We start from the raw sequence: 22,631 nt of genomic DNA, 5'->3' as shown, positions 1-22,631 counted from the left end.
GTGCTCAGCTTGAAGTAATGAACTGATGGCAGTGTCCTGTAACGAACATCAGTCAGTAACAGATGTTCACCTACAAAATGACAAGTTGTATGTCTTAAACTTCACTATGACTTTTTAAAATTATTAGCTGAAATATGTTGCTCCGTAATAATATAATATAGTAGCCCAGTTTAAAATGATTAAGACATGAAAATATTAACAAAAGTTGGATAACTGAAGATATTTTGATCAAAGGTTTACTCTGTAAAAAATGAAAGTTTTGTTGTTTTTAGAATATTTTTTTTCATTTATAAGAATTACCTTACTGAATGATTAGTGACAATGCTAGCTAAAGTGGTGACACTAACTACATTATTAAGCTAGACTAAATTTTACTGGTCAGATGAGGGCCAATATTTCATATGATAGTAATAAATGGATTATGACTAAAGAGCACTCAAACAGTCCAGAACACTGGAATGCACAAAACAGGTCTCAATAGACTTTATTTTTTATTTAGCTTTTATTCACTCAAGCTGTAGAGTTCAATAAATATATAATATTTAAATAAACTATTTTAACCTTAAGATACTTACCTTCATTCAAAATGCGTCTCACAAAACAAGTAAGGAAAACCTGAGTATTGTAATTTTCGGAGTTACGTCACTTCCTGCCCCAACGTGGAGCCACCTCCAGCTGGAGCTCGCCCAGCCTTCTGCAGCCAGACCCGTCGCCATCGAGCATTTCAGACCACAGGTTTCTTAACTTTAATATCAGCATCCGTCGTTTAGTTGTGTTGCATCTATTAGTCTACTGTGTTGGTGTCTGGACGTGTTGGACTACTGGTTGACCTTATGTAAGTACTTAACTTAGTAGTACGTAACACGAACACGCAACATTTTTAACCAGATTATTTTGTTCGTTCCGGTACCTCACAATTGAATCTCGTGTCATGGCTAAGTTGGTTGAAAATTCAATGTTGTAAACTGTTTTTATAATAGATGTTCTACCGCTAACTAACCCAGCCAGATATCTTATTTGTTACTATACAAATATTACTACATTTGATTATTTTGTTTAGTAGCTCAGTGACAAAGAAAAAAGCTAGTTAGTAGTAGTATGCTAGTAGTTTTGTTATAGTTATTGACGTGCGCTTCGGGTAATACACCGGCGAAAAGGAATAACTCACTGAACACGGACATAACTGGTTAAACAGGAAATAATATCATTCATTTACTGCGTACAAAACAAAAATATACAATTTCTCCGACATTTTATCTCGGTCAGAGTTGTCGACTGGTGCAGTAACAAAGCTTCCCGCGGAGCATGCGCAGTACACATGTTCACATGACTGGTGATGGCTAACAATGTTATTGAGAGTATTATACTCATGTTATATTTATTATACAGTACAGTAGCTTTACTGTACGATTTAATTTATTTTATGCTATTATGTTTTATCAATTATAACGTTTTGTACATATACATTCCCCTTCATTTGGTGGAATAATTGTCCATAGCTTATTTTTTAAAGACTACTATCTTATAACAAATATTTCTAAGGAATTGGTGGCTTTGTGGGGATCATTTTGCATGAATAACTGCATCAATGCGGCGTGGCATTGAGCCGATCAGCCTGTGGCACTGCTGAGGTGTTATGGAAGCCCAGGTTGCTTTGATAGCAGCCTTCATCTCGACTGCATTGTTGGGTCTGGTGACTCTCATCCTGCTCTTGACAATATCCCATAGATTCTCTATGATGTTTAGGTCAGGCGAGCTTGCTGACCAATCAAGCACAGCGTTACTGTGGTTATTAAGCCAGGTATTTGTACTTTTGGCAGTACGTACATGTGCCAAGTCCTGCTGGTAGTCCAAAAAGCTTGTCGACAGAGGGAAGCATGAAATGCTCTAAAAATGTCCAGGTAGACAGCTGCACTGACTTTAGTCTTGATATAACATGGTGGACCTACACCAGCAACCTTGTAACTTTCAGACTTTGGTCTTTCAGAGTCTTATAATGTGTTTTTACCATTAATTCCTGTTTCAGTGCAGACAAAATAAATGACTGGAATAGCATGCATTATTTCAAGCTTGCATGTTGGTTACCTAGAGTGCATGTAGTTTTGGTAACGGTCTTTGAGATCTGTGGGATCAGCATTTGAGTTTTAAACCCGTCTGTTTTGTCAAATTTTTTGTTATTTATCAGCGACACCGAATATCGGCATTCGGCAGCTAGAGTACTCACGCGCACCAGGACATGGGAACACATTACCCCCATATTAAAAGACCTGCACTGGCTTCCGGTTCAATACCTTATACAGTATAAAATATTGCTTTTGGTTTTTAAATCCCTGCATGGTCTGGCTCCTTGTTATCTTTCTGGCTTACTGTCTACATACTCCATCACGCTCACTTCAGTCTGCAGATGCTCACCTACTATCTGTACGCTCTGCAAAACTCCATATGTATGGTAAAATAGCGTTCAGTGTTGTTGGTCCAAAGTTATGGAACTCCGTCCCGCTGTACCTCCGTACATGTACATCATTAACTACTTTTAAGAAGCTTTTAAAAACATACCTTTTTAGTATTGCCTTCTTAAATATGTATGTTCGCTTATGTGTTTGTGTGTGTGTGTGTGTCTTTTCTCGTCTGCTGCTTCTTTCTAATGTTTTTATTTATTTAATTATTTTAAATGGTTGGTGATTTATTCTAATCCTTTTTAATTATTATATAAACTCTTGTTGTTTATTTCCTTGTAAAGTGTCCTTGTGTGTCTTGAAAGGCGCTTATAAATAAAATTCTATTATTATTATTATATATAAGTTTATCATTTAAATTTAGGGTGGGAAAACTAGTTCTTATATCACCATGAGCACAAGTCAGTTAAGTCTTCCCATCTGAAGAGATAATTCACCAAAGCGATAATTTAGGGTAAACGCTCCTATTAAGCACACTTGCAACTTTGAACACAAATTATGCTAATAAAGAAACAAGTTATTATACTGCTTGATAACTAAATCAATACATGTCGTTTTTTTTTATATTTCATGCATTTAAAAGCCAATCATGCTGCTGCATATTCTGAAAAAATCCTGTCAATGTTCCCTCTTCCCTGTGGCAGACAGACAAGCAGGGCGGGGCTAACGGGCAAGGAACAACAGATACGAGGGAACCCAGAGTGACAGCTAGGAGAGGGAGCGTAGCCATACGTGACATTGCTGAATACACAAATATATTAAATCGCACATAATTTCTTGTGCTTTACTATTTAGCACATCAGTTATTTCCAAATGGATGAGAAATAATGTTTGTAGGTTGCATGATTTAAAAAAAGATTTTTATCATTTTTACATGAGCTTAAAGGGTACAGTAGCATACAAACTGGAGTACATTGTGAGCACATTGGAGAAAAGCTTAAGTATAAACAAATCAGTATTTCTAGCTTCACTACAAACAGTATATGATTATATAGTACACGGTAAAGAACACTTTTGTGACAAAATACTGATGTTAAAATAAAGTCCATTATATTTTTAACTGCGAAAGGATTTCTGCCCCGATTAAGCTCAGGGTGCTCCCTTTAAGCTAACTTATAGACTGCCTATGTGAATAGTTCATTAATGGTCTAAAAACAATCGTTGTCAGTTTTCTGTGTAAATGAAGGTACAATAATTAGCAATATCTTATCTTTATAGACTTTCCATGTCTAAATTTAAAAAATAATTGAAATTATTTACATTAACAATAACTTTAAATGTAAAATTCTTGTGAGCTGTACCCATTAAGCATGCCTCAGACTTTTGACTTTTAAACTTTATTATAAATTGTAAAACTATTAACATTAAAATTAACATTGTTACATGAAAGATTAATATTTCATTTAAACTTTTTAACATCTGCTAAACAGAATGACTTTCGCTTTGAATACATCACATTTTAGATTTGGGTGAGCTTAATAGGCATGTTTACCCTATTTGGTGATTTATGTAGCTTGATAATTCTCTTTATATCAAACTATTCTGAAGGTTTTAGATTAAGTATGTCTATGGTACTGCCTAAAATGAAAGGAATTAAACTGAAGCTTGTTAGTCTAGTTCCGCCTCTACCTGTCAGTCTAGTGTTTGTGTTCCTTTATCCCCGGCTTTGTTGTCATTGCCACAGTTTTTCTTCGGTTTGTTCGCTCCCTGTTTATTGTTTCCAGCTGTCTCTGGTCTCATAGTCTGATTAGTTTCCCTTTTTTATGCAGGTCAGTGTTTCTACCACTGCTTGTGTGTTTCTACACTTCTCTTGTCTCTCTCTTCTATGCTCTCCCTAATCTCTTGGTCTATGTTTGTGTCTGTGCTCTGGCCCGGGGGACAATATCCGGCCCGCCAGCACTGTTGCCCACCGTATCAATACACTGTAGTATTGATAGTAGTTTTGTATTATAGTATTGATAGTAGTATTGTAGTATTCGCAAACAATCTGATTCTATTGAACGGCTCTTTAAAATGAACCGCACCTCTGGGAGCCGTTTAAGTGTATTTATTTGTGTTTATTTCTTTAAAATCAGCTGTAATCCACCCATTCTGCTTCGCATCAGTAGAGGGACTCTTAGTGAGAGCTGTTTACTGTTGAAGTTAAATTCCGAAACCACTTTCAGTATTGCCCTCAATGCGCAGAGAGCGAGCACGTGCGACCCTCCACGCACAGAGAGCGAGCACATGTGCGCGATTGAGCCGTAGTTGAGCTACTGAGAAAGTTCAGCAAATGAGCAGTGCTACAAAATGTAATTTGATAAAATTTCTTTTGTTTTTAATGCTTGAAATGTAGGCCCAGTTTGGCTACAAATTAAACAGATTATACAAATTTTATTTATTTGCTGTTATTTTTATCAAATTGTTTAACTAGGCTATTGTTATTAAAATGTATTTGCCAACAAATATATTTTTATTATTAAAATATTCGTTACAGAATCCTTCATAAACTATTAATATAATGGTTTAACAAGTCTTATAATTTACCCAGTAGCGCCTCCTGCTACCTTAAAAAAAATAAATAAAAAGAACAGACATTTTTGAACAGCTCTTTAAAAGGAACGGAGCTAAAAGATCCTGCTCCCGTCAAAGAGCCATAATTCCCATCATTAATACACTCATACTCAAATCTATTTTATATTTCACCAGAAGATGGCAGTAGACCTGGCCTATACAGCAGATCTCAAACACCTTTTACAGCTTTTACAGATACGCTGTAAAAATTACATGGCGTTTAATAAGAAATGACATGGAGATCTACGTTGAGGAATAGTTGGAATAAAGTGGATGCAGGGTTTCCACGGGTCCTTGAAATCCTTGAAAGTTTGTGAATCTAAAAAAAAAAGTTCAAGGCCCTGGAAAGTTTTTGAAAACAGGCATAAAAGATAGCCGTCCTTGAAGGTCCTTGAATATTTTGGGGGGTTTGAAATATCACATGGATGAAGACCACAGTCAAGGAATAATAGGGCACAGTTGGTAGGAAGTCAATATTTACAAAAGATTGCTACGAAAAAGATTGTCATAATGTTTTAAATTTCTCATCCTTTGTTGAAAAATATGATCTGATATGTTGGTTGTTATAAAGATTTTAAAGTCTGCAAAGTGATTCCTTTAGCATTAATTCAATTAATCAAAAATGTCATTTTATATTCAGAGTTGACTGTTTCGATGCCCATGTTAAAAGTGAATGACTAACTTAGTTGACTTCAAGTGTAATAACAAGATTATCACTGATGTTATGAGACAAAACAAAAGATGTAATAGAGATTCTTTCAAGAAACATCCTAATACAAATTATAAAACCACAATGGCTTGTCAAATGGCCCATATCTTCTAAAGTAAAAGAGACTCATTTCAAATTAATAAGTAAGGTAATAAATAGGGGTGACGTGCAATAGTCGCTGATTCGACTATAGTCGACTATACCCCCTAGTCGACTATGAACGTCATAGTCGAATGTACTATTCTAACTGCATGGCAGTGCCCAAGGATGCTGCTAAGCATTAGTTGTTACATGGGTTGTCTTGGTTTCGTCATATATAGCCTTTTGTGAAATAAAATCATCCTAATTTCTGTTAATAAATATTTTTAAATGATGTTTGCGCATTAACAATAGGCATCTTCCTTACTACACAATAATAAATCACACCCTGCAGTTGCACAATCCAAACGAGCGGAGCTGAACACGCTACACAATACGCAGCATCTGCCGAGATTATAATGGCCAGAGGTGGGTAGAGTATTCAACAATTTTACTCAAGTAAAAGTACTGTTACTTGAAACAAATGTTACTCAAGTAAAAGTAAAAGTATGCATCCAAAAAATTTACTTGAGTAAAAGTAAAAAAGTACTTTGATTAAAAGCTACTCAAGTAGTGAGTAAATGCATGAGTACTGTCTCGTGTCAATAAATTACATCATGGGAAATTGAATTACTGGAAACAATGACTTTTAATGATAACAAATTATTTATTATAAATATAATATATAAATAATATGTATTTTGTTTTGTTCCTAATTATTAGGCATGTGTAACTTTAATGTGTTCCACAAAGGCACTAACTGATGAGACTGTCAGCCAATACGTGTAGCTACAACTTGACGCCAACTGAATCAATTTATAGCAAACTTAATCATCATATATTGCGTGAACTGGTTTTTAGTATTGCACTGCGTTACATTTAATAATTACATAATACAAACGTTATGCCTCAGAGATATAGCATTACACAAAATTATACATACGGCAAACTTATCGCATCGCAGAGTTGCCAACTCTCACGCATTGAGCGTGAGACACACGCATTTGACTGTTTTTACACGCTCTCACGCCACACTTCCGATATCTCACGCCGAAAAAAAATCCAGTTTATTTACTTCTGATCCACATCTATGATTCAATGAGTTACTAGTTCGCTCTGACGTCAACCACCGGCGATCGATTGATCGCGATATCCCCCCCCCCCCTTGTTCTTGTAGGCTGAAATGTCAACACGTTTTGGCAGACGCAACTGACATCGCATTAACTGTCCTTTTACACGTTTGTAATATAAACATTGGCTGTATGAGGTCAGGGATGCTCGGGAGGTTTTCTGTCACTTTCTTGCTACCGGTTGAGAAAGTTTGCGTATGTGATCACGTGACTGACCGGCTTCATTTGATTGGTCACTCATACTCGGGTGACGAGACGTTGGTCAGTCTTCTCACTGATAATAATTATTTACAAAACAAAAGTAACGGTAGTGCGCGGCGCAAATCTGATTTAGGGGTGCACGATATGGACTAGAATTACGATGTGCGATAACATTGTTGGATATCCCGATATCGATGTGAACCACGATAAATTAAGATTAAAATACAGAGATGTAGTGTCTCTCTGAACAGCAGCACGTTAATTAGTTTTTTTTTTACTGTGTAATGAATCCAGAATAATTCCAAATATTTTGCAGGTTTATTCAACAATAGATTCAATCTAGGTTTATACTTTCACGAGTGACCGTAGCGCGACTCCGCACACCTCGCGTAAACGTCCGCGAACGACGGAAGCGTTTAATCTTGCCGTGTCACATTCTTTGCAGTGTTGTCCGAAACAATATGTAGGCCTAGTAGTATAGAAAAAACACCACTCAAATACAGGGGAATGAACATTTACCTGACCAATTTTAATGTTGCTTTGTGTATCAGGTTTGAAAAGTGCTGGAATTTAGGCTAAAGTACTTGAAATTGTAACTACTTCGTTTCACAACAAATATCTGTCTGACTGAACAGTTCTCTTGTAATTACATTAACAAATACGAGCCTCTCGTATGAAAGAACGTGAAGACGTTAAGATTGGGCGTTTTGAAAATAAACAACCATTAATGTGATAAAAAAAAGTGAATTATTTCGAATCATTTAGAGTATATGTATAAATATTTAATTCAATTAAGTTTAACGAGCTGGGAATTATTGAAATGGACCTTGAAAGTGACGTACGTATGACGTATGAACCCGGCAAACATGACTGTTCTCATTGCGCTGAGACGCGGCGCGCGCGAACTTACAAAATTCAAGAGGTGCACGACCTCGTGAATCGACAGCGCGCGAGACCATCGCGCACGGGCGAAGCCACCGTGATTACGTCAAGCAGGCACAGAACCTTTGGTTTAAGCTGCGTCAAGTGTAAACCAGGCTTAAACCAAATCGCGTGTCTGATGAGCGTGTTCACCTCACTCTGCCTCTTGCCTACTTACGTCACATGATCATAGTCTGCAGCGCGAATAGCTCCCTCTATTGCTAGACGAGGATAATGCAATTTGAGTTTGCTGTTATTCAAGGAGTTATCGTGGCTCTTTCGATGTGTTTATCGTGAAACTTCACATCGCGATAACGATAAAAATACGATTCATCGTGCAGCCCTAATCTGATTGTAACGGAGTAAAAGTCGCATTTTTCTCAGCACATATTTACTCAAGTAAAAGTAGAAGTCGTTCATAATAAAACTACTCTTACAAGTATATTTTTGTCCAAAAAGTTACTCGAGTAAATGTAACGGAGTAAATGTAACGCGTTCCTACCCACCTCTGATAATGGCTACTAAAAAACTTAAAGTATTTTGAAAAAGATAAAAATGAATCAAACAAAGTAAAGTGCAAGTTATGTCATCAACGTCTTTCATTTCGCACGACAACAACCAACATGGCATATCATTTAAAACGCGTAAGGCATTTGTTTGTTGTTTCGGTCATGTCGTCTCATCTTGGTGCGTCTTGGCAAGTAGGCCTATAAACATTTTTTGTTGTTGTTTGCTTTTAAACCCTGTTACTTGAACCTTTCCTTATATTTTTTGCTGTTGTGTAGCAATTTTTTTATATTTTCAGGCAGGCATATTTTATTTAAAATATTTTTGACATTTTGCACAGTACCTGTCTGACAGTTCGATATGCGCAATGCGCACTGACGGTTAATGTTCTCTAACGTTTCATAAAAAAATAAATAAGTAAATAAATAAAAGCTGAATAAAGCCAACCTACCGTGTTTATTCATTTATCTGAGTGTTTTAGGTTTTTACTTTGAAGAGGAAAAAAGTCCTGAATGAGAACGGGATCCCATTTAAGGTGCTCTAAATAAAAAAATAAACCCGATTCGACTATTAGTCGACTAAAGGGAAAAGCTGACGAATCAGATTCGACTATGAAAATCCATAGTTGAATACACCCCTAGTAATAAATAAGATATATCCTGTAGTAGTGATCGACCAATGTGGGTTTTTTGATGGCCGATGCCGATATTTGGATGGCAGTAGTGGCTGATGGCCGATATGTAAAGCCGATATTTACATTGTTTTTATTTGAAAACTAATAAAATACTATAATAAAAATCAATACACAAAACTAAAGAACTTAAACATTTATTTAGCACAGTCTGCTCTTCTTTGTGATGTTCACATAAACTTGAAGTTCAACATGTTAACTTATGTTAACGCCCATTGTCTTGGTAATGATATTGAATGCGGTGAAAGCGGCTCAACCCCCCCATGCTCACCGTGATACAACCTCAAGGCAAACTCAAAGTTAAAGTGGACTGTATATGTTACCGATCCTACAACAAACAGCAAAAAATTTGTAGACTCGTGTTTCACAAGTTACAATTCAAGCGCACGTAGCAGCAGACGTAGAGATGATTGTTTCTCTAATGAGTCCTGCCAAACAATAAAAATTAATAAATGAAAGTTTGAATCTTGCTCTTTGTATATTTCCTTTACTATACTATATTTGTTGTAATCGAACACTGTTTTCTGCTGGTGTGAATAGCTAAGAAATTATATGGCACAATTAGCTTGATCGCGCTGCATCAAATTACTGATAAATGCAGACTTGAATCTTGCTCTAAGATCCTGCCGAAAGAGCCGAAGCCGTTAAACATGCCGTGGCTAGGTATGGTTATTCTGATTACATGACAATAATAATAATAATTTTATTTGTAAACAATATTCTCAAGTCTCACGCTTTGAGCAAGTTAGACTAAATCTCCCGGTTTTGTAGAATGCGTGGATATATGTCGCATATTTGTTGTTGTTCCAGTCGTATCATCATATTTGTTATGCCAGTCATATCATCATATTTGTTATGCCAGTCGTATCATCATATTTGTTATGCCAGTCGTATCATCATATTTGTTGTTATGCCAGTCGTATCATCATATTTGTTGTTATGCCGGTCATATCATCATATTTGTTGTTATGCCGGTCATATCATCATATTTGTTGTTATGCCAGGCGTATCATCATATTTTGTCGTAGTTGAAATATTCACTGCGGCTGCTGCTGCCGCAGTACACACAGTGGCACATAAGGAGCATTATCTCCTTATTTGCGCTGCTGTTTCAGTGAACGATGGCGAATAAAAGGGAGTGTTCACATCTCAATCAATCAATCAAATTTTATTTATATAGCGCTTTTTACAACAGTTGTCACAAAGCAGCTTTACAAGTGCCGAGTCCTAGCCCCCAGTGAGCAAGCCAAAGGCGACAGTGGCAAGGAAAAACTCCCTAGTTTTTTGCATGAGGAAGAAACCTTGAGAGGAACCAAGACTCAGGGGGGGGAGCCCATCCTCCTCTGGCCGACACCGGTCACCATGACAACAACAACAATATAGACAGAATGTAGACAGAATGTAAAAGATGCAATAATGTCCATTTAGACCGAAAAAGATGTAATAATGCCCATCATGGTGTAGGCATCCGGTTAGGCAGGAGGTGGCCGGCCAGGATGGATCGCTTGTCTCTCCTCATCTCATTATTCCTCAAGCAGGCGGGCAGCCATGTGGAGAAATGAAACAGGGAAAATTAGCTCTGTATGAGGACATATACAGGACAGGTAAAATTATAAACATTTCTGGAGTGTGGCAGCAACTCCGGCACTAAGTTAAATTATTACAGCCTAGCTAAAAAAAAAAAAAAAAAAAGGCAGAACCAGAAGGTAACATAGGCTTGGGGGCATTCTGAGACAATGGCATCCATCCACTGCACTGTCAACAAACTTGAGTGACCACGAGCAGTGACAGGATGACAGCACCAGCACCCCAGTCTACCATAAAACCCTTCGTCTATGAACCCCTGGATCTGTACCTTTATCTAAGGGGGATATTAATTATCAAACGCTAGACTAAATAAGTGGGTTTTCAACCTAGATTTAAAGATTGTGACTGTGTCAGAGTCCCGGACACATTTAGGAAGATTATTCCAAAGCTGGGGGGCCTTATAAGAAAAGGCTCTTCCCCCTGCTGTTACCTTGTTAATTTGTGGAACTAATAACAGACCAGCACCCTGTGATCTTAGTTGACGTGGGGGTTCATAGTAGGAAATAAGTTCCTGGAGGTATTCAGGAGCAAGCCCGTGTAGTACTTTATATGCTAATAATAGAATTTTTAAATCAATACGAAATTTAACTGGGAGCCAATGCAGGGCTGATAGGACTGGTCTAATATGCTGAAATTTTCTAGTTCTGGTCAGAACTCTAGCTGCGGCATTTTGAACTACTTGAAGTTTATTTAGATTCCTATTTGAACATCCTGACAGTAGTGAATTGCAGTAGTCTAGTCTAGAGCTAACAAAGGCGTGCACCAATTTTTCTGCATCATCCTGTGATAATGCATTTCTTAATTTGGCAATGTTGCAGAGATGTAGAAAAGCTATCCTAGTAGTATTATCTATATATTTATCAAATGATAGGTCGGAGTCGAGTATGACGCCTAGGTTTTTGGCTACTGTGCCAGGTGTAATGGGATAGTCTGCAAGATTAAGCATTAAATTTGGAATTTTCTGTTTTGCGGCCTTAGGGCCCACAAGGAGAACTTCTGTTTTGTCCTCATTTAATTGTAGGAAGTTCAGAGACATCCAGCATTTAACATCTCTTACACAGGCCTCAATTTTTCCTAAACCGAGTTTGTCATCGGGTTTGGCTGATATGTAAAGTTGAGTGTCATCCGCATAGCAGTGAAAATTGACACCATGTTTGTTTATAACTGTGCCCAATGGTAGCATATATAATGTAAATAATAGTGGCCCTAAGATGGAGCCTTGCGGGACCCCATATTTAACCATTGTACGTTTGGATGAAATATTATTGAGCTCTACAAAACTGATAGCGATTTGTTAAGTAAGACTGAAACCATGAAAGGGCTGTGCCTGAGACTCCAACCCAGCGTTCTAACCTTTCTAGCAAGATCCTATGATCAATTGTGTCAAAAGCTGCACTAAGATCAAGAAGCACTAACAGTGATACATAGCCTTGATCTGATGCAAGGAGATCATTTGTTACTTTAACTAATGCTGTTTCAGTACTGTGATGGGGCCTAAAACCAGATTGGAACTTTTCAAATGTGTTATTCCTATGCAGATATAGGCATAATTGCTGGGCAACAGCTTTTTCTATGATCTTAGATATAAATGATGTGTTTGAAATGGGTCTATAATTAGATAGCACAGTCGGATCAAGATTTGGTTTCTTGATCAGAGGTTTGATAATTGCTAATTTACATGATTTGGGCATGTGACCTATTGTAATGGATGAGTTAACTATAGTTAGAAGAGGTTCAGTTACAGCTGGTAATACCTCTTTTAATAACTTTGAGGGAACTGAGTCTAATGTGCAGGTAGTACAATTTAAGGAAGAAATTATTTTCTCTGATTCTGATTTTGGGAGTGGATGAAAAGCATCAAGTTTTTCTCCCGGTATGTAATTTAAATCAATATCAACCAAACCAGATGACATACCAGTTGTATTGCTAATAAAGGGTTTTATATTTTGTCTAATATTCTCTATTTTATTATCAAAGAAATCTATAAATACATTACTAGTGAGGTTTACTGGAATCTGAGGTTCTGTGCCTGCTTGATTTTTTGTAAGTTTAGAAATAGTATTTAAGCAGTTAAGTCAGGGAGGGTTTCAATAAACTGTGTTGCTGTTGATGAATTTATCGAGCGCTTTATACACTGCCGAGGAGACGGGCGGGTATTTATGTTAAGGTGAAAATCGAATTTTACTAAATAATGTTCGGAGATTGCTACGGTTTGCGGGAGTATGTTTATATTATCTACGTCGATACCCAGCGTTAATATTAGATCTAGGGTATGATTTCGATAATGTGTAAGTCCTACTATGTTTTGTTTAATGCCGACAGAGTTCAATATAGAAGTAAAAGCCCTTGTCAGTGGATCCTCCGCATTATCAAAGTGTATGTTAAAGTCTCCTACCATTATTATTTTGTCACTACATACTGCTAAATTTGCTGCAAAATCGGTGAAATTGTTTAAGAAATCTGAGTAAGGCCCTGGTGGTCTGTATACATTAGTTAGGGAGAATGTACTTTTATTTTCAGATGGACTAATTACATTAATAGACTGCATCTCAAATGAGTTTGAGGTATCTAAGTATTTCTGATGAATTTCTAAACAATCACGATAGATTATACATATTCCACCTCCTCTGCCTGACAGTCTAGGTCTATGTATATAACTATATCCCACAGGAGTGGCTTTGTTTAGAGTTAAATAATCACCAGATTGAACCCACGTTTCAGTTAGACAAAGAATATCAATTTTCTGGTCTGTTATAAGTTCATTTACAAAAACTGCTTTTGAGTTGAGCGATCGAATATTGATTAATCCAATTTTCAGATCGGTCATATAGGTTGTAATAATTTGATGTGAAGTCTGAATATTAGTTAAAAACTTATTTTTTTTTATTTAGCGGACTATTTTCTTATGATTTAGTTTAACCCGGGGCACAGACACAGTCTCAATCCTAAGGGAACTTGGTGATGCCTCTAAGCAGCTCGCAGACAGGTTTAACCCGTTAGTCTGCGGCCTGGTCGCGACCCTGGACAGTCAGCAGCTCCTAGTGCTACTCTGCCGACTAGCTAACAGGCTATGGGCTATGCTGCAAGATAACAGGGCAGCGCCATCCCGGGTGGGGTGGACACCGTCCCTGCCTAAAAGACCAGGCTTGCCCTCGAACTCTTCCCAATTATTAATAAAGCCCACTTGATTTTCTGAACACCACTTGGACATCCAGCGGTTTAGCGACGTGAGCCTGCTGTACTGCTCATCACCGCGCCGCATTGGGATGGGGCCAGAGCATATTACGGCATCGGACATCGTCTGGGCTAATTTAACCACCTCTTTAACATTAGCCTTAGTCAACTCTGACTGCCGCAGACGTATATCGTTGGCCCCTACATGAATCACTATCCTAGAAAACCTCCTATGAGCTAACAATCTAAGTTTGCCACTAATGTCCGGCGCTCTGGCTCCCGGTAAACGGCTAACTGTAACCGCTGGTGCCCCTACAGCTACAGCTACTTTCACGTGTCGGACTATAGAGTCTCCTATGACCAGAGTCTCCTCAGCGGGTGTAACACTGAGCGGGGCAAACCTGTTGGACACGTGAACCGGGGAGTGGTGCTCTGGTGGGCTAGCGCTGGCGTTAGCGGTAGCTGCAGCCCTCGCTCTCCGACTACGCCGCCGAGACGTCACCCATTCGCCCCGCTGTGAGGGCTCTATCGCCGGAGTCGCGGAGGGACTAGTTCTCCCTGGCGCGTCCACACCTACTACAGACCCTCTCTCTCTATCCCTCAATAATGAGTGGACGCGTCGCTCTAAGCTTTCCACTTTCGCCACGAGAGAATTCACTAGTTTGCACCTCTCACAAATGCTATGACTATTACTATCAGTGGCGAAAGGGTCTAGACTAAACATGCCACACTCCGAACACAGGAACAAACCAACACCAGCCATGAATAAATCAAAACACTTACCGTGTCTAGCCGATATATAAACTTACGCTAGCTGATTTGTGAAGGCAGAAAGTTGGTCAGCGGCCGGAATAAAACCTGTAAAATTTATCTAGGAAGGCAAAAGGTAAAGATTAGCACGTAAATAGATTATTATATTTTAGAAAACAATTTCAAAATTCGCTCCGCAACAGCGTCGGTCGGCAGGAAGCAGCGTCGGCAGGAAGCACCCCACAGTCCAAAAACATCTACAAAAAAGTAAAGTTTGTTTCCTAACTTGTTGGCAAGTTAATCATTTTACGCTAGCTTTTGGACTCCCTGCAATGTAAGCTATGCTAACGAGTTAGCCTTAGCAAGCACAGCCGACTGAAAATACTAAATAACTCTTGGTATCTGGGCTATCAGCTCAGACATTCATGATCGCAGATGACTGAGTGTATGTTACCAAGAGCAGCCATTAACAATAGTGAGAGCTGAAGGAGAGTAAATAATTATTAATTTAAAAAATATTTTAATCATTTGCAGTCCTACATGAATGTTGAAGAAGTTGGTTTAACAGTGAGACAGTTGATGAGATCTTCTGAAGAGGTAAGTTATTTTTTTAAACTGTGACAAATTCCTCAGCATCCACATGAATTAGCAACCATTTAAGGGCGTACTCACACTAGGCTCTGTGATCCGGGCCCGGGCACAGTTCCCTGCCGAAGCACGGTTCGTTTGGCTACTGTGAGCGCTCCGCCCGGGCCCGGATCAGTTAACCGTGCTCGGGCCCGCTTGAAGAGGTGGGCCAGGGCACGATTCGCGTGGACTCGGGCACGGTTCGCTTCTAGTGTGAGCGCTATTCGTGCCCGGGCCCGCTTGGTGCCTCGTCTGATTGGTTCATTTCGCTGGAACTCAAACATGACGTCAGTGATGCGATGCTCACGTTAAACAGTCATAGCGGCAAAGCGATTAGCAGACAATCGTTGTGTTAAATTATCGATAAATCTGTGCTTGCACCGTGTTTCTGCACTCCCAAAACGACTCCAAAAATACAGTAAAAAGGGAATCGTGAACTCCATAGTGTTGTGCGAGCACGCTCGGGCCGGCTTGATGAAGGCAGTGTGAGTGCAGGCCAGAGGGGGAGTGGGGAGGGGGGATAACCGGGCCCCAGCACGGAACCAGCAAACCATGCCTAGTGTGAGTACGCCCTAAAACACACACACAACCTACAGGTAGCCTTTTTACCTTTTAAATTTGGATACATAATACAGCCTTGGTTGTTTTGGTTGTTTTGGGGTCTTTGAACAGGCTCCCAGTCTCATTACACACAAAGACTGAGTTATACATCCTTTTCTCTGAATCTCATTATACACACACAGGTAGTTATTTTTTTCTAACGTCACTGAACTAGCTAGTAATGCATTTGTTATATAGCTGTTGAGAGAAATGATAAAGGAATGGTGACACTTATGCACAGTAATCATCGTATTATACACAGTAATCTGTAAAACCATTTTAAAGGACCATGAAAAGAGTAAATTTTTATGACTGCTAAAAAATGTTGTTCATCCTCAAACAGTAGAAATAGGACCCTACTAAATTCACAGCAGTGAAAATCACATCACAAACCATGAAAAGAACATTTTCCCCCCATTAAATATGACATTTTCTGTGATATCTTGGTGCTGCCCATAGATTAATTACACAGGTCCGCAAAAAATATTTTTAAAAACTTTAAATTTGATAACCGTATTTTATGTATTTCTCAGTGCTGATTTCGAAAATGCAATCCATTTTTTTCTATCACGTCAGGTTTTCTCACAAAAAAGGGATTATTTTTGGGTAAAATAACAAAATTTGACAAATTTTTCACATTTTTCAAACGTTATAGAATTTTATTTACTGTATAAATCATCTTCTAAACTATATTTCAAGAACTATATTTTCCGGCTGTGGACTCGTTCAGGATCATCTCTCTTCAACATCCAGCAGTAGTCCGCTATCATGTTGACGTTCCATCTTCCCTGATATCTTCTTTCCATTTCCTTGATGTCTTGGTGAAATCTTTCGCCTTGCTCTTCACTTACATCACCAAGGTTTGCAGGGAAGTAATCAAGATGTGAAAGGAGAAAATGAACTTTAAGAAGCTGGGCTGTAACATGAGCATTAAAGTTGTCGAGCATGCCTGTGACAATGGTCTTGTAATTTGGATCTTTGTTGTTTCCTAGGAAACCGGTAACAACTAATTTAAAGGATGTCCATGCTGCCTGTTCTTTTGTTTCCATTTTGTCCACAAAATTAGGATCTCTCATAAGTTTTCTAATGTCTGGTCTGACAAAGATTCCTTCCTTTAGCTTTGCCTCGGATAAACCAGGAAACTGCCCACAAAGATATTTGAAAGTCTCCCCTTCTTTTGGCAATGCCTTAACAAATTGTTTAATCAGCCCAACTTAATGTGAAGTGGTGGAAGTAACACCTTTTTGGGATCCACAAGGCTTTTTCTCTCAACATTTTTAACCCCTTCAAGGTTTTCGTAACATTCTTTTAAGTGCACCGAGTGTCCAACTGGCATAGAAGCATACTTATTGCCATTGTGCAGAAGTACTGCTTTAAGACTTCTTTTTGATGAATCGATAAAAAGTCTCCACTCATCAGGAGCATATTCTATTTTAAAACATGCCATAAGTCCAGGAACATCACTGCAAAAATACCGTCACCTTCTTGAGAGAAGAAAGATACAAATTCCTTTTCCCTTGATCGATACCAAGAAAAGGATGTACCCGGAGCCAACATATTTTTATCTTTCAATCTTTATCCTAAAACTTCTGCCGAGTCTTTAGGAAGACCTAGGTCTCTAACTAAATCGTTCAGTTCACATTGTGAGAATGGAATGGGATCGTTTGTGCCAGGATCGTAGCAATCACTGTCTTCTTCACTATCACCTTGCTGAGCCAATGTCTCGTGATCATCTAAAATATCATCCAAAGAATCTGGAGGAGAGGGTATTGGTACTCCAGGTCCATGAGGAATAGGGTGAATGGCTGATTGATTGTTAGGGTAAGAAATATCCTTTTTGTTTTTCAAATTGAATCCTTGTACGTTGCAAGAACAAAAATAACAGTCATCACTGTGATTTTTGGGCTCCCTCCAAACCATTGGTATTCCATAACGTAAGGACTGCTTTTTACCTTGAAAAAGCCTCAGTTCTTCGACACACATTGAACAAACTTTGTGTGGAGCCCAAGACTTATCTTGATCGCCTAACTTTATACCAAAATAGGCTAAATATACCTTTTCAACAAAATCGGAGATGTTTCTTTGTCGCTTTTTAATGGTATAGTTACCACAAATGTAGCAGAAGCAATCTGGTGAGTTTATACATCCTCTGGTAGCCATTGTCCATAAAACAACTTGTACTTTAGGCTAAATAACTGTTTGTGGAGATCTTAAAAACCAAAATTCAAACTTACTAGAGTACTGAACTATTTATAATAAATATTGAAAAAGATAAAACTAGACAAGCAGTTTGTGAAATAACTTGACGTGATGGAATTTTTTCACTATTTTTCCCGAAATCTGCATTGAAAATACTATAAAATCACTTATTAAATTTGAAACATTTTTTATGTCGCAGACCTGTGTTATCTGATGCAAAGAGGCACGATCATTTAAAAGATCAAATCACACTGCTGGAACTCATAAGGAGCTTCAACAAATCAAAGCAGCTCTGCAGCACCATGAGTGAGAGAGGAAGGAAAACAAAGTTGATGAGCCCTACAAAATAAAAGTATCCCTATAGCCTGAAAAGTGGCACTGGATCAAACAGAGAGCGACATGTATCACAAATTGGACAAGTGTTTTCATTTTAGTGAAGGAATGAAGCCTAGCTCTTCTCCTGATGGTTTTTAGTATGAATGTCTTTAGTATTGTGCAGAGCCCAAACACTTCTCATAATTGTTTCCTCTTTATTCACTTTAGAAATCAATACTGTCCATTGACACATCTTCTCCGGCTGTGTCCTTTCCTAAATACGTCAAATTTACCTACATAAACACATTTATCTATGAGGAGTACGTCAGACCGCTGAAATCAGGAAGCATGGAAAAGGAGAAAAGCTACAACTGCTCAGAGTGTGGGAAGAGTTTTACTACACAGAGTAATCTCAACGAACACCAGCGCATTCACACAGGAGAGAAGATGTTTCACTGCTCAGAGTGTGAGAAAAGTTTTACTAAATACAGTCATCTCCAGCGACACCAGCGCATTCACACAGGAGAGAAGCCGTATCATTGCTCGGAGTGTGGGAAGAGTTTTAGTCAGCACAGTTATCTCAACGAACACCAGCGCATTCACACAGGAGAGAAGCCATATCACTGCTCAGAGTGTGAGAAGAGTTTTAATAATAAGAGTAATCTCTACAACCACCAGCGCATTCACACAGGAGGGAAGCCGTATCACTGCTCAGAGTGTGCGAAGAGTTTTAATAACAAGAGTAGTCTCCACAACCACCAGCGCATTCACACAGGAGAGAAGCCGTATCACTGCTCAGAGTGTGGGAAGAGTTTTACTCAACAGAGTCATCTCAACCGACACCAGCGCATTCACACTGGAGAAAAGTCATATCACTGCTCAGAGTGTGGGAAGAGTTTTAGGCATGACAGCAGTCTCCAGGAGCACCGGCGCATTCACACTGGAGAGAAGCCGTATCTCTGCTCAGTGTGTGGGAAGAGTTTTAGGCATGATGGTAGTCTCCGCAACCACCAGCAGATTCACACAGGAGTGAAGCCATATCACTGCTCAGAGTGTGGGAAGAGTTTTACTCAACAGAGTAATCTCCGCAAACACCAGCGCATTCACACAGAAGAGAAGACATATCACTGCTCAGAGTGTGGGAAGAGGTTTACACAACAGAGTAGATTTCAACTGCACCAACGCATTCACACAGGAGAACAGCTATATCACTGCTCAGAGTGTGGGAAGGGTTTTAATGATAAGCGTAATCTCCACAACCATCAGCGCATTCACACAGGAGAGAAGCCGTATCACTGCTCAGAGTGTGGGAAGAGTTTTAATCAGCAGGGTTATCTCAAGCAACACCAACGCATTCATACAGGAGAGAAGCCATATCACTGCTCAGAGTGTGGGAAGAGTTTTAATAATAAGGGTAATCTCCACAACCACGAGCGCATTCACACAGGAGAGAAGCCGTATCACTGCTCAGAGTGTGGGAAGAGTTTTAATAATAAGTGTAGTCTCCAAAACCACGAGCGTATTCACACAGGAGAGAAGCCGTATCACTGCTCAGAGTGTGGGAAGAATTTTATTACACAGAGATATCTTCAACTACACCAACGCATTCACACAGGAGAGAAGCCATATCATTGTTCAGAGTGTGGGAAGAGTTTTAGTCAGTACTCTAATTTTAAGCTACACCAACGCATTCACACAGGAGAGAAGCCATATCACTGCTCGGAGTGTGGGAAGAGTTTTGCTCAACAGAGTAGACTTCAACTGCACCAGCACATTCACACAGGTGTGAAGCCATATCACTGCTCAGAGTGTGGGAAGAGTTTTAATAATAAGAGTAGGCTCCACGAACACCAGCGCATTCACACAGGAGAGAAGCCGTATCACTGCTCAGAGTGTGGGAAGAGTTTTACTCGACAGCGTCATCTCAACCGACACCAGCGCATTCACACAGGAGAGAAGCCCTATCGGTGCTCAGAGTGTGGGAAGAGTTTTAGTCAGTACACTAATCTTAAGCAACACCAACACATTCACACAGGAGAGAAGCCATATCACTGCTCGGAGTGTGAGAAGAGTTTTAATAATAGGGGTAATCTCCACAAACACCAGCGCATTCACACAGGAGAGAAGGCATAGCACCTGATTCCGCACACTGCGCACGAGCCTATTGGAGTGTTTATCCTGGACGCGTCACATTCTTTGCAGTGTTCTCCAAAACGATATGTGGTAGTGTAAGGAAATACCCCTCAAAAACAGGGGAAGGAACAATTAGGGTGAAGACCTAATTACCTTCTCTACATGGCTGCCCACCTACTCGAGGAACACTGAGATGAGGAGAGACCAGCCTTTCTAGAGATCCATCCTGGGCTGGCCAACTCGTTCCTAACCAGATATGATGGAGGACCAACCCACTGCCCTGACTAACCAGTGTGGATGATGGATAAAGGATGATGGATAGGACTAAACAGGAATTACATAAAGGACTCATGTATAACATTACCAACCATCAAGACGTTTGGGACTGTACAGAATTACATCAAGAACTCATGTTTATAAATATATACCAAGATGAACTTCATTTATCCCTCACATCTTTTCCTTTTTTTTTCTCTCTCTCTTTAAATTTTTGTCATGGAGACCGGCGTCGGCCAGAGGAGGATTGCCCCCCCCCCCCCCCCCCCCCCCCTCGAGTCTTGGTTCCTCTCTAGGTTTCTTCCTCATGCCCTTGGGGAGATTTTCCTTGCCACTGTTCCCCTTGGCTTGCTCACTGGGGGCTTGGACTCTGACACTTGTAAAGCTGCTTTGTGATAACTGTTGTAAAAAGTGCTACATAAATAAAATTTTATTTGAAGACAGGTCTTTATAAGACCATCAAACATGCTGTACCTGAGATTTAAGGATATTTTTATAAATTGACCTAGTTCTCTTAAATTATTTTTTTGTTTAAAAATGTAGGGTAAATATCATTGCTTTAGATTTATAAGAGTTAGAAGCTCAGCAGGTTTCCTCTTTATCTTTTTCTCAAGGTTCAGTTAAAATGGGCCAGTGAAATGAGACGGCACCAGTCATTTCTTTTTAATTTTAACAGTAAATTGACACGATTGTCTTTGTTGTGCCATAGAAACAACACCATGAAACATTACATGAAGTAAAAAGTTGAACAAATACTTCTTTATTAAATGCATTTAGATCATCACCACAGACACCAGTCCAACCAGTCCTCTGTGACCTTTGATCCTTCAAATCATGGTTTATGCTCTGGCAAGCTGTGCATGGGTGTTTGCTAATCTTGCTTTGTATTCTTTTTCATTGGTTGTTTTTTGGCATGGGTGGCCGGAGAGAGTCAATCCTGGGCCTCAATTTATATGTAACGTCTCTGTAAGAGTTTGTGATAACATGGCCCATTTTAGCTTAATCGTGTAGCTAATAGTATCTAAAATGACTTTTTCACAAAGATCAAGATTCTTTTTAAACATGGTTTTTTTCTCCCCTCTCAAGGAGCCTGTCAAAACATTATTCTTAAGTTTGTGTGTGGATATATTGTAACCTGCATCAGAGGAATGTGCAGAGACAGAAAGAACTATGTTATCTGGCTGTCATCCTTCTGCTATAGCTGACCATTCAGCTGTTTCTGTGTACAACTGATACGTCTGTTTTTTCCACTACAAGCAGGAAAGCTCCATATTAGGAATACACGTGAGACAAGAACAACCTACTGTGCATCAATATGTTGGAACACGCTGTGCTTAGATAAGTCGTGTAACCTGCCTGCTAGAATTGTACTGCTAAAACAGTATATAAGGAGAGAGGACTGCCCTCCCTCCTCAGATTTTTTGTTCTGAACGAGACTCTCATACTTATTTTACTTTTTAATAAATTTCTTTTTTAACCAAGTCTGAGTCCTCATCTATTTCAGGACATTTCCACGACACATCCTTATTAGTTATTACTGAATAACTATTACTTTGTTATACTCCATTATCATACAATCTCCTCAATGTACTACAAGTAACACTCTTCACTGACCATCTGAGCAACCTTAGACCGTTGTAGTAACAATGTAAAATCAGTTATTGTGCTTGGCTGCAAGACTTTAAGGAGCTATGATGTTTCAATCTTATCTGGCCCATTTTACC

At 39.0% G+C, this 22,631-nt stretch overlaps 3 protein-coding genes across 3 annotated transcripts in view; 1 reads left to right on the top strand and 2 right to left on the bottom strand.

Moving 5' to 3' along the window:
* LOC143473988 (uncharacterized) overlaps positions 1-716 on the bottom strand; it is a 9,181-nt gene extending 8,465 nt beyond the window's left edge. Inside the window, exon 1 of the mRNA XM_076971233.1 lies at positions 642-716. Within this exon, the coding sequence (XP_076827348.1) occupies positions 642-716 (75 nt within the window). The remainder of the gene's footprint in view (positions 1-641) is intronic.
* LOC143473455 (uncharacterized) lies at positions 681-22,631 on the top strand. Its single transcript, XM_076970461.1, has 3 exons — positions 681-835; positions 15,292-15,354; positions 18,727-22,631. The coding sequence occupies exons 2-3, from the start codon at positions 15,298-15,300 to the stop codon at positions 20,629-20,631; spliced, it is 1,962 nt and encodes a 653-aa protein (XP_076826576.1). The 5' UTR covers positions 681-835; positions 15,292-15,297; the 3' UTR covers positions 20,632-22,631.
* LOC143473987 (uncharacterized) lies at positions 13,762-15,224 on the bottom strand. Its single transcript, XM_076971232.1, has 2 exons — positions 15,212-15,224; positions 13,762-14,718 (listed from the first exon to the last, which is right to left on the bottom strand). Exons 1-2 carry the CDS (start codon positions 15,222-15,224, stop codon positions 13,862-13,864), a joined length of 870 nt encoding a protein of 289 aa, XP_076827347.1. The 3' UTR covers positions 13,762-13,861.

Source organism: Brachyhypopomus gauderio, chromosome 13 (assembly GCF_052324685.1).
Source record: "Brachyhypopomus gauderio isolate BG-103 chromosome 13, BGAUD_0.2, whole genome shotgun sequence".
Taxonomy (NCBI): Eukaryota; Metazoa; Chordata; class Actinopteri; order Gymnotiformes; family Hypopomidae; genus Brachyhypopomus; species Brachyhypopomus gauderio.
Note: the sequence above shows the minus strand (reverse complement) of the source record. Positions and strands in the feature narration are given on the sequence as shown.